The sequence below is a fragment of the Haliotis cracherodii genome, unplaced genomic scaffold (genome assembly GCF_022045235.1).
Source record: "Haliotis cracherodii isolate W230 unplaced genomic scaffold, xgHalCrac1.p SCAF_4, whole genome shotgun sequence".
NCBI classification, from domain to species: Eukaryota; Metazoa; Mollusca; class Gastropoda; order Lepetellida; family Haliotidae; genus Haliotis; species Haliotis cracherodii.
The window spans coordinates 25,892,576-25,905,934 of NW_027266297.1; the positions used below are offsets into that span (position 1 = coordinate 25,892,576).

At 40.2% G+C, this 13,359-nt stretch overlaps 1 protein-coding gene across 1 annotated transcript; it reads right to left on the reverse strand.

Annotated features, from left to right (window-relative positions):
- Positions 1-3,063: 3,063 nt before the first annotated feature.
- Positions 3,064-13,237, reverse strand: LOC139479690 (nucleoside diphosphate kinase 6-like). The gene is made up of 6 exons (XM_071262533.1): positions 13,032-13,237; positions 11,767-11,869; positions 10,386-10,425; positions 8,023-8,106; positions 6,377-6,453; positions 3,064-4,949 (listed from the first exon to the last, which is right to left on the reverse strand). The coding sequence occupies exons 1-6, from the start codon at positions 13,110-13,112 to the stop codon at positions 4,783-4,785; spliced, it is 552 nt and encodes a 183-aa protein (XP_071118634.1). The 5' UTR covers positions 13,113-13,237; the 3' UTR covers positions 3,064-4,782.
- Positions 13,238-13,359: the final 122 nt, after the last annotated feature.

Sequence of the window (13,359 nt, forward strand, 5' to 3'; positions counted from 1 at the left end):
GCGCCATCACCATTCCAGCCAATGACAACCCGTGAAGATCCGGGGTAGAATAGGTCTCCGTAAAAGGCGACAATGCTTGTCGTAAGAGATAATTAACGGGATCGGGTGGTCAGGCTCGCTGACGTGGTTGATGCATGTCATCGTATCACAACTGCGTGGATCGAAGCTCATATTAATCACTGGATTGTCTGGTCCAGACTCGATTAATTACAGACCTCCGTCATATAGCTGGAATATTGCTGAGTGCGGCGTAAAACAACAAACCAACCAACCAGGTATATGACAGTGGTCTGTTAATAATCGAGTCTGAACCAGGCAATCCAGTGATTAATATGAGCATCGATCCACGCAGTTGGGATCGATGACATGCATCAACAAGCGAGCTTGACCACCCGATCCCGTTAGTCGCCTCTTATAACCATGGGTTGTATGGTCCAGACGTGATTATTTACCGTCCGCATCCAAAAAGCTGAAATATTGCTGATGCAGCGTTAAACGAACACGAACAACAACCAAACAAAGAACACCCGATTCGTTCAAATTACTCTATTTAATCTGTCCTGGCTAAACAGATTAAATAGAGTAATATTAAAGAATCGGATGTTCTTTGGCTTCTTGCGAGTCGTATATATACCGCCCATGTGGTCATAGCACGGTAATGCTTCCGGAAAATCGTGTTTCTTTTAAAAGTTGCAATTAATCACTATCATTTGACTTGTACACAAAATGCATATAAACTTTAAAGTGATTTACAATGAGCAGAGCAAACGAGTTGGCTACAAACAGATTAATCCTCAGTAACCTTACCTATCCATGTACACGCCTCTTCACTGCAACTTGTCGAGCGTCTTTCTAAAAACAGCGGGAGTTGTCACGAACAAGCCCAAAATAGCGATAGCAATGGGTCTCGGTGCCATATTTTCAATGTAGGTCAGTAACAGAAAATAATGCTTTGTGTGAAACTGTAATATCTTTATGAGATTAATCTGATAACTTACTGCTTGATTTATAGTTTATAAAACTTGGGCTATAAGCTGGTTAACTATAGGTTTGTTTGACCGTACTAATTCTAACGCGCTTTCAGACATTACTTCGGGAAATACATGATTTGGAGCGAGAGGTTTCAAATCACCATAGTTGTTTTCTGTTTGTTGTTTAACGCCACAATCAGCAATATTCCAGCTATATGACGGCGGTTTGTAAATAATCGACTCTAGACCAAACAATTCAGTGATTGACATCATGAGCATCGATCTACGCAATTGCGATATTCGCTTCTTACGGCAAGCATGGGTTGCTCAGGACCTATTCTACCACGGTTCTTCACGGGCTCAAATCACTGTAGCCATCGCTGATTGAAACAGGTGGTTTGACATTATACTTTCGGTTTCAAGTCTATTTAGCATACATACATAATCTTTGTCTCCCACCAACTGGCGATTGTAGCGGGTGTTTTTGAAATCATTCAGAACCAACACATTTTTAAAATGTTCACGAATCTAGTGGTGAATATTAACCTAAAATGTTAACTGCATAGAAACAATGTCTCGGTTTGATACAAGTCACTAATGTTTATTTCTAGACCCACAAGGAGAAGTGTTGTTGTTGTTTATAATCTGTGTGTTAGTTGTCAGATAGAGCTCAACAGGAGCAGGCAGGTGCTGGTGTCAGTGGTGTACCATCAGTTAGAGCTCTACAACAGGCAGATGCTGGTGTCAGTGGTGTACCATCAGTTAGAGCTCTACAACAGGCAGATGCTGGTGTCAGTGGTGTACCATCAGTTAGAGCTCTACAACAGGCAGATGCTGGTGTCAGTGGTGTACCATCAGTAAGAGCTCTACGGGAGTAGGCAGGTGCTGGTGTCAGTGGTGTATCAACAGTAAGAGCTCTACGGGAGTAGGCAGGTGCTGGTGTCAGTGGTGTACCAGCAGTTAGAGCTCTACGGGAGTAGGCAGGTGCTGGTGTCAGTGGTGTACCAACAGTAAGAGCTCTACGGGAGTAGGCAGGTGCTGGTATCAGTGGTGTACCATCAGTTAGAGCTCTACAGGAGTAGGCAGATGCTGGTGTCAGTGGTGTACCATCAGTTAGAGCTCTACAGGAGTAGGCAGATGCTGGTGTCAGTGGTGTACCATCAGTTAGAGCTCTACAGTAGGCAGATGCTGGTATCAGTGGTGTACCAGCAGTTAGAGCTCTATGGGAGCAGGCAGATGCTGGTGTCAGTGGTGTACCAGCAGTTAGAGCTCTACAACAAGCAGGTGCTGGTGTCAGTGGTGTACCAGCAGTTAGAGCTCTATGGGAGCAGGCAGATGCTGGTGTCAGTGGTGTACCATCAGTTAGAGCTCTACAGTAGGCAGATGCTGGTATCAGTGGTGTACCATCAGTTAGAGCTCTATGGGAGCAGGCAGATGCTGGTGTCAGTGGTGTACCAGCAGTTAGAGCTCTACAGGAGTAGGCAGATGCTGGTGTCAGTGGTGTACCAGCAGTTAGAGCTCTACAGGAGTAGGCAGATGCTGGTGTCAGTGGTGTACCAGCAGTTAGAGCTCTACGGGAGTAGGCAGATGCTGGTGTCAGTGGTGTACCAGCAGTTAGAGCTCTACAACAGGCAGGTGCTGGTGTCAGTGGTGTACCAGCAGTTAGAGCTCTACAGTAGGCAGGTGCTGGTGTCAGTGGTGTACCATCAGTTAGAGCTCTATGGGAGCAGGCAGATGCTGGTGTCAGTGGTGTACCAGCAGTTAGAGCTCTACAGTAGGCAGATGCTGGTGTCAGTGGTGTACCAGCAGTTAGAGCTCTACAGTAGGCAGATGCTGGTATCAGTGGTGTACCAGCAGTTAGAGCTCTATGGGAGCAGGCAGATGCTGGTGTCAGTGGTGTACCAGCAGTTAGAGCTCTACAACAGGCAGGTGCTGGTGTCAGTGGTGTACCAGCAGTTAGTGATGAAAGAAAGCAGATGTGGAAAAATACCAGAACTTTAATAGTGTTCATAATCAGAATGTGATTGGTCAGCTAGATACCTGAACTAACAACTCATTGGTCAACTGACATTGTCAACAACCTTGGCTGACTGACAATCATTATGTTGTTCCATCCCCTGGATCTCACACAGTCACTGTACTCAGTTATGAATATGTCAGCCAACCACCATCCTGTTCTCTGTTTTCAGTATGTTGTTTGACAGCACAGACAATATACATCGCTGTCAAGGTTACATTATAGCAGACTGGGCTGGACAGTTATCAAAATAAATTACAACAGGCGTATAGTCTAAGAAGTCGTCTATATCCCCCGCCCATTTTAACACGACTCCGTCGTTATGGTCCCAAACCATGTAACTGACCCAAGATTTCTCTTAGTCCATGTCAAAATAACTGCAATGGAAATTCTAAATTAATCATTTCTAAGACTCTTTAATATCAAATGGCACCAGTTCAGTATGTGCTTAATATGTAGACATGCAATGTTTGGCAAGGAAATATTTAACAGTTTATTTGTTATACTCTATAAGTAAACCCACCCTATATTAAAACTTGAATCCAACTTGTTGTCATGGAAACATAAACAAACAAAAATTCTAAAAGTGCAAAATATAAAAGGTACCAGTTAAGTATGTGACCTGGTAGACATGCAAAGTTTTGTAATTTAACAGTTTTTTTAGTTACGCTCCGGAAACAAACACCACCCTCATAAAACCTAAGTCCAACTTGTTGCCATGGCAAACGTAAAAAATAAACATTTCTAAAATTCCTAAATTGCAAAAGGCACCAGTTGAGTATGTGTCAGGTAAACATGCAAAGTTTTTTTAAAAAGTATTGAATGGGTTTTGAGTTATGCCCCGGAAACGATTTCGGGACGCACGCACACACACACGCACGGACAGACGTACAGACCCATTTCAATATCCTCCGCCAACTCGTTGCGACAGGGGATATAAAACATGAGGAAATGTTTATTTCTAACCACTTGCATGTTCTAAATGCATTAAAAATCTCGTGTGATACAACAAGTTCAATATGCTTGTTCTATTGTAAAATAAAGTCATTATTGAGAATGGTTTTATGCCACTTTTAGCAATAGTCCAGCAATATCATGGCGGGGGACACCAGAAATGGGCTTCACACATCATACTCATAAGAGGAATTGAACCTGGGTCTGTGGGGTGCCAAGCAAATGCTTTAACCACTAGGCTATCCTACCACCCCTTTTTCGATCAGATATGCATTACATTTTATTATAATAAGAAGAGACTGCTTACATGTGCTCCGGAGGAATTAACTTTTCAAGTTGTATTTTATTCGATTGAGAAAAAAAACAAATACAAACAAAACATCTGCCGCGCCTTTACATTCTGTCTGCTTGACATTTCACAGTTTGAATGAGTGAGTGAGTTGGGTTTAACGCCGCTTTTAACAGTATTCAAGTTATATCACGGCGTTTCAGCTCGATGTGGGAGGAAAAGCCCGAAGTGATGCAGGTCTCAGACGTTTACCTCTTTGGTGAAACGCACAAGTACAGGCATGGTGCTGACAAACCTAGAAACATAATCGGGGCGAACCGGGATTCGGATCACAATCATAGGTTTCTGGCGTGCTCAAGGGACACAACTCTGCACAGCCAATCATGGCACCTTAGACAACTGGGTCACCCGTGCCCCCTTACAGTTTAACAAATCAATCTCCCTATATAACCTGTAAAAGATTTCCTTACACACTTTCACACAAATGTTTCCTGATCAAATCACCATGGTAACAGGAGTAAAATAAATCAAGTCAACAAATCAGGATCCAATCAACTGATGGAATCAGACACATGTTGCAGTGGAACATGTTGACACAAGTCCTCATTGAAGGCAACCTGCCCGTTGTAGAAATAGGCTCCCTCGGTATCATGCCACCTGTCTGTGGAGAACTCAGGGAAGAAGAAATTGATCTCACGGGCGGCAGTTTCAGGGGAGTCTGAAGCAGAAGTGGCACAAGTAAAACACAAGGTCAAGTCAACCTGTCTTCTCCCTACATAGAAAACAAGGGCTCATGGCACTGTTACTGTTACACAATTGAGTGAGTGAGTTGGGTTTAACGCTACTTTTAACATTATTCCAGTTATATCGCGGCGTGTCAGCTTAATGTGGGAGGAAAGCCCGAAGTGATGCAGGTCTCAGACATTTAACACTTCGAGGAAACCCACGAGCACGGGTATGGTGCTGACAAACCTAGAAACATAATTGCGGCAAACCGGGATTCGAACCCACAATTATAGGTTTCTGGCATGCCCAAGGGACGCAACTCTGCACAGCGAATCGCGGCGCCTTAGACGACTTGGCCACCCGTGCCCCTGTTACACAATTGAAGTGAAGTGGGAGTTGTATGTAGTCACTCAGTATCCAACTATAACCAACGAGCTGAGCAAAACAGATTATGAGATTGATAAAATCCACAAGCTGGTGAGACCTTTCAGGATTTTATGACTGCTTCAATGAAAATGGAACTAGAAAGGTTATTACCAGATAAAACTGATGAAGTTCAGCGCCATCATATTCAGTTTCATTTACTGGGTGATGATCAAACAATGCCTACAGAGCCTTCTCTCATCAAGCTGAATCTTCAAAGATACATCTATCTGACTTGGTTCAAACTTCAACCAGCATTACATCATGTATCAAACATATAAACTGTCAGACAAGTTCCATTTGCAAACTAATGATAGTTACTGAAACAATACTACATCCTACAATACAAAGATGATCACACTTCACTACATCGGCTTGGATACAGATAATAGAGATGAAGTGATCTGGGTCCACTTGCACAAAGCGATCTTAGCGCTAAGATGATCGTAACTCCCATACTTTAACATAGGCTTACAATAGTCGTAGCGCTAAGATCACTTTGTGCAAGTGGGCCCTGGTGTTGTCACGCCACGATACACTTCATAAGTTGATATTCTTTCTTTATGCAGGTGAATCACAATCCTGAATCATTTGTTTTTAAATCGATGATGGGACACTGTAGGGAAGAAATATATAGGCAAGAGGGCACTGTGAAAGTTATACTATTTATAGCCAACTATTCATCACTAAGTAAATTCACAATTCTTCAAAAGCCCACTTTCCAATTTTGACCTTCCATCAAATAACATTTCTTGTTGGCAGAATGGCTTGTTTTCACTAAATAAGTATAAGCACACATGTAGCGATCGTTGTTAAAAAATAATTGTGATATTTTGTGATACTATTTCAAGCGGTGAGGACAATATTGCTGTATTGTTACACCAACAGATACAGCTAGTTTCTGCCATAGTACCCGTCTCTCATCATCATCATCATCATCATCATCATCATCATCATGAAACCTCTAGATCTAACACTACATCTTGACATTCTCACCAGATCCATGTGTGCAGTTACGAGTATCTGTCAGTCCAAACCGACCACGGATTGTTTCTGGAGCTTCGTGGATTGTCCTGAAACATAAATATAAACTAGGGGTGAAACGATACATCGGAGCACCAGTGCATCGTGAGTTTTCATGCAACGATACATTTCGTATCGATTCCATCTTAACCTTGCTGTATGGTTTCACCCCTAACAAAAACAAATGACACATTTGCTCCGATGCTCCAGCACCATAGCCCCTGCTTCTTTTAGGGATGCAACTGTTAATGCAACATCCTTATTCTGACTTCATGTCAAATTTCAAGATGCATGCAGTTCAGAAATAGCTGATTAGTGGACAAATATGACATATCTAATATGGTCTTTGTGCAACCCAGTAGCCAATGTTCAAATCCAAGATGTGAGAGTAGTTCCAATGGTACTACAGTGATCCCTTGCTACAACACTACCTTGGGGGAGCACATACTTGATGAGCATTATAGACAATCAGCAGTTTAGTTTGTTTCAAGGCACCAATAGTGGTAATCTGATCGTGGTTGCTGTATATAAGGGTGAGCTGTGTGATCTACCGATCCCTTCACACATAATTTTGTTGAAATTAATGTAAGTAATATTGAATGGAATTGTGAATAAAACTTATATGTTACAAACATTATTTATAACCATATAGTGTAATAATACTCACGTAATATGTAATATGCTCTCAGTGAACAGCTGGTAATGTTTTTTTGCAATGGGGAAAAGACATTGTGTCAGTGTAAAACTTGAGTTTATTAAAAATGTACATAGATTTTGGGAGCTTTGCGTTACCCCGTGCTATAACCTAGTTAGCTCTATATAGAAAGGCGAAACAGCGAGGGAACACTGTACTACAATAGGAAAGCTATACTGGTCATACAAGGCAACTAAATGGTTCAGGTGGTAATGCTCGTTGACGTGGTTGATGCATGTCATTGTACCCTGACAGAGTGGATCGTTGCTCATGATATCAATTCCTGGGTTGTCTGTTCCAGTCTCAATTACTTACAGGCCACCATATGTATCTGGAATATTGCTGATGCTGCGTTAAACAACAAACAAACATTACTGATGCTGTCCACTGCTATTACTTCACAATCTCATTAAAATCAGATCTTAGTTCTTGCTACAGCTAAACAAAGATCTGAGGACATATCATTAGGGTTCACGTCAGAATGACCTTTCATCCGACCAATCACAGTGTCGCTTACCAGATCATGAAAGTGACAGTCGGAATGTGATTTCTAATCATGCAGCCTCAAAATCTTTAAAACGGGGGATTCCGAAAGATAGTTATGGGCTTAACGACTAAATCTACACAAACTAGACCATATATTAGCCATTCGAGAGTGTTCTTTTGTTGAAGTTTCAAATTTTTAAGCGAGAATTTGTCAAAATATGTTTCAAAAGCCCAGTCGCCAATTCGAAATTAGTGCCGTTAAGCACAAGAAAGCTGCCTTCTGATTGGCTAATATCAACTTCTTGTCAGTAATTCCATTGGTCGGTCAGAGTTCGTGAAAGGTCGGTCTGATGTGACCCGTAATGGGATGTCCTCAGATCTTGGTTTAGCGACATCCAAACAACAAACAAACATTACTGATGCTGTCCAATGCCATTACTTCAAAACTTTAGTTGGGCCCATGATCCTCCTCCACTCCGGAATGGCATTTTCTCTGGCCAGTATGTGTGTCCATATAGGCCCACTGCAAGAAAGCAGACATATTCACATTGACATTATCAGTATTAATTATTTTTTTTCTCTCTTTCATGTGAAAGATTACTTAATATACAATGGTGATTCAACTCATTTTGTCAAAAATGCAAACTTCACAAAGCTTTTAATAATATTTTGTGTTTATTTGGAATGAATTGTCAGTTACAAAATATTTAACTTGTCAGTGCATATCAGTGAGTTGAGATGTTTTTTAAATTTTTTTATAAACCTTTGGTGACATAACACTAATGTGTGAATAGGTTCTTTACAATGTTAATAAACTGGAAATGTACTCATTAACCAGGAAACATCAGGCATTCAGAGGGAAATGCCCCAGCATCCCCACTAACCTTATAAACTGGCATTTTGATATGAATCTAGCATTGGTTTTTTATTGGATAACAGTCACAATTGTTTTCACATTAAAATTCCATGACATGAATTAAACCTGCAATCTCACAATTCGTGTTTAGTTTTGTACCCAACTGTTTTCCAACTGAGCTAATGGGACAGGTGATAAAAGGGTGTTCAGTCTTACATGCCATGACTTCAGTTGTGTGCAGCATGTGTGCATGTACATGCTGCACATGGTCTTCCTCTCGCACGCTTTCATTGATTCCTTTTATACCATGATGCACTGTATTGTTTCACTATAAGGCATCCTGATGTCTACTTATTCTTTCTGGTATATTTGCATTCAGACAACTTATAAGATGGATAGAAACCAATTCCGAGATCTTGACTGATAATGTAAGCCTGGGGCAGCAGGATACTGGGGAAGGACAAACTTTACTTCAGCCCTTCTGTCTCTGAACCACCAGGGCATCCATCGAAATTCACCCTAGCCAGAGACTACACAATTTTGCTGAGGACAAACAAAAATTCAACGATGGTAGTCCTCGTAGACAAGTAGCATTTGGGGTTTTCAGTACTGAACCATCTCAATTCTTCAATTTTGATACAAATTGGAACTAAATAAAACTTAGAGAAAATGTAAACATAGAAAACACTTTTGCATTGTTCAAGCAGAACTAGCTACAAACTCTGACAACCAGTGAAATAAGGTTAACACTAGTCCTTTGGACTAATCACATTAAACCATATTAATGCGCATCAGACCATTACACAATTAAACTTACGATGGTTCTACCATTACACAACTGAACTTATGAGGGTTCTACTATTACATGACTGAACTTATGAGGGTTTCACCATTACATGATTGAACTTACAATGATTCTACCATTACATACCTGAACTTACGATGGTCCTACCATTACATGACTGAACTTACGATGGTTCTACCATTACATGACTGAACTTACGATGGTTCTACCATTACATACCTGAACTTACGATGGTTCTACCATTACATACCTGAACTTACGATGGTTCTACCATTACATGACTGAACTTGCGATGGTTCTACCATTACACGACTGAACTCACGATGGTTCTACCATTACATGACTGAACTTACGATGGTTCTACCATTACACGACTGAACTCACGATGGTTCTACCATTACATGACTGAACTTACGATGGTTCTACCATTACACGACTGAACTCACGATGGTTCTACCATTACACGACTGAACATACGAGGGTTCTATTACATGATCGTCATTAAGAAGGTTTTACCATAACATGACAGAACATATGAGGATTCTACACAATTGAACTTACAAGTGTTCTGAAATTATATGATTGAGCTTACGAGGATTCTACTATTACACAACAGAACTTACGAGGTCTTTCCCATTACACATTTGAACTTACAAGTGTTCTACCATTTCATGACTGAACTTACGAGGGTTCTACCATTACACAAATGAACATACGAGCGTTCTACCATTACACAAACTGACTGAACGTACAGGGGTTTTACTTTTACACGACTGAACTTACGAGGGTTCTACCATCACACGATTCTAGTTTTCTGGTTTCAAATAGTGATAAATAAAAGAGTCAAGATTTTAACAAAACTACTTAAACATCCATTTTGTTCATAGCTTCAGGATCAGATTTGAACAGTGATATTCAGTTTTACGACCTGTTGTTTTTGTTTTTACGTATCTTGAACATGGAAGAAAATATCTTTAATCTACATTCTTTCTGATGTTTATAATGTTCATGGACACAAAGATTTCCATGTAACATGTTTTTTCCACAAACACCCAAATTTTATTTAATGATGCATTTAATGAATCCAATGATCAAAATGGTACATACAGCATTTTGCCATTTCTTTTTTCGAAATAATTACCTGCTCATGAAGGACACAAGACGGTTGAGAAAGAACTTTCCTGAAACAAAAGATGCAAATGTTTTTAAAATTTACATAATATATGCACATAAACATGATCATGATCAATACAGTCTGTGACAAAAACATTTTTAACATTATTTTCAGTTGACTGCCTCCGTGGTCTAGTGGTAGAGCGTCCACCCGGTGATAGAGGTCCGAAGTTTGATTCCTGGCCAAGTCGTACCAAAAGACGTTAAAAGAAGGTACTTGTTGTTACCTTGTCTGGTGCTTGGCATTAAGGGGCTAAAACAAGGACTGGTTGGTTCGGAGTCAGTATACTGTGTCTGAGGGGGGTATTTATGTTAAACTGCAGTATGGTATCTAGTGAGCTAGCACTATAAATCAGCATCAGTCTGGACTAGTACAAGCAGCCACACAAACACACACGTACATGCACGTCACTATATAAGTGCAATAATCTTAGACGCGACGTTAAACTCCATTTCACCTCATCTCACCTTATTTTCAGTAGATCTTAGTGTTACTATATGAGATGATTATGATTATTAGCTGGGATTACTGGATTGATGAAAGGTCTACTACACTAAGGCTTAAGATTAGTAGCCAAAGTTGAAGACTGCAAATGCTTTTTCTTATTTAGTGTGCATTATTAAAATCAGTGGTAGAAACTGGCACTGGTCCTTGTAAAAACTGCCCAATAGTTAAGGTATCATAAGGACTAGTAGAAATTAGCCCTTTTTTAGGATTTTGCTATTTGTTATCATCATAAGGACTAGTGGACTAAAATTGTTAGTTTCTATCACTGAAAATATGAGTGAGAGTCAGAAGCCTCTACAGGGAGTACAAAACCTCACTCCTAATCAAACATGGATCAGACAACCTAATGGTGAATAGCATGAGCACCAGTCCTGGGGTACACTAACACACAGCCCTATCCATGTCAGGTTGGTCTTCCTGGTGTCACCTTTCCAAGTACCATCTACTTTCATAGGCCATTGTGACCAACCAATTCACATATATGTAACCATGTTACAACACGAATGAGCTATTGGGAGCCCACTTTTTCTGATCAGGTTTTCCACAAGTGGTTGTGGAAGTGAAAGTTGTTTAGCATTGCAGTCAGCCATATTTTAACCAAATAATCCAATCTGGACCAGGCAAACCAGTGACTGAAAGCATGAGCAACAACCCATGCATTTGGGGCACAAGGACAACCTCTCAGCCAAGGCACAGAGCCTGACCACAACAATATAGTCATGTCTTATACTGTCTTATGACATGGAACAGAGCGCTGGGATCTATTCTAACCCAGGTCTCAACAGGAAGAGGTGTCACCGATATGAATCGTCTTTGTTTCAGTTATAAAGTATATACTTGCCCTCATGCTCCTTGTAAAATTCATTTGCTCTTGTTGGCGATAAGATCAGCTTCTTTGATCTCACAAAGAAAAATTCTTGCTGCAGGATTATAGAGCGGATTTCCTACAAACAAAAAAACATCACATAACAATCATTTTTTTCTCATTTGCAAATAATCATTATCAGTGTGTTGTTTTTCAAAAATCTTGCTTTGGGTAAGTTGAGGGTGTTCATCGCTTTGCACAGTACTTAATTTACTATCACAGCATGTGGATGGTAATCAACCCGAATGTATCTGAGTTTTCAAACCTATCTGGATGATCTGGTCCAAGGGGCACAACTCTTCACAGCAAGTTGAAGCAACTTCAATCCCTGAGCCAATTATTTCCCTTTGATGGTTAGAGCAGTGGCTATATATTATGTATTTAATCAAGTATAATAAAAGGATGCTGGAGTAGAATGTCAGCATTTTGTTACTTGTTTGATTGCAAACTGAAAAGAATTTGCAATATATCATACATGTGTCATATGAATCTTTTCTCTTTCAACATGCTCTTGGATCTGCTGTACAATCTGGTGAATAATGACAGCATTTTATGATTGTATAAGGTCAGTGAGTACTGACAAGGTAACAACATTGGTGAAAAAAACACCCTAGTGAAAGCAAACTACACATGTCAATACGTTATGTCTGATAATTGGGGGTTGAATAACGAGATAAGAAACAACAGAAAGGATACGAAAAGACCTGTACTTATGTTTATTTTTAGACAATATGTTATGCAGACATCTATCTCATTTATGCTTATTTTAAGATAATAAACTTCACTCTCATAATACATCCATGGTTATTTTCTTGTGTTGAAATTATGCTGTAATGTCTCATGAAAAAAGTTATACTGTCGGGGTCAGATGATTATAACAGTTTTAACTAAAAAAAGACACATAAAGGGCCCAACAGCCCTCATAATTTGTACAGTTCCTATCATATTTACAGGTCAATAATGGCCATACTAAGCTGATACCTGAGAATGTAATGAATGATATGTCACAGGTTTTCGCATTTAAGTTTGCATGTACCATCTAAGATCGTAAAGGGAGTCGAGAGGACATAACCTAGGCCAGGGCTGAGGCAGTTAAAGAAATCGAGGATTGTTGAGAGTGCGTGAATTTACGAGGGCTGGTGCGACCCAACAGAGTTAAATCACTAACATGCACTTTTTCTATATGCTTTAGATTGTCTGTGCCTTAAGTGTTACTAATGGGGTAAAATCAGCCGATCTACCTTCAGAATGTTAGGGTGAGCGACAACATCGGGTTTCAGAATAGCTAGTGTGAGCTCCAGTTTTCTAAGGGCGCGCATCATACGTTACTGTGGATATTATGACAGACTTATAAGTTTTGTCCTCAAATGGCATCAGAAGATGTTGTTGTCAGAAGAATACTGTCATCGCCTTTTCTACCTATTTACTGAACCCTCTTTACAGACTACTCGCGTGAAACCCGGAAGTAGTATTCTCGCTTTTTCCCTACAAGAACTACTTTCGTGGTTCAAGGCAGAATAATCCGCGATACTGTATTAACATTGTCAAGTTTTGCAATTATTGATTTTG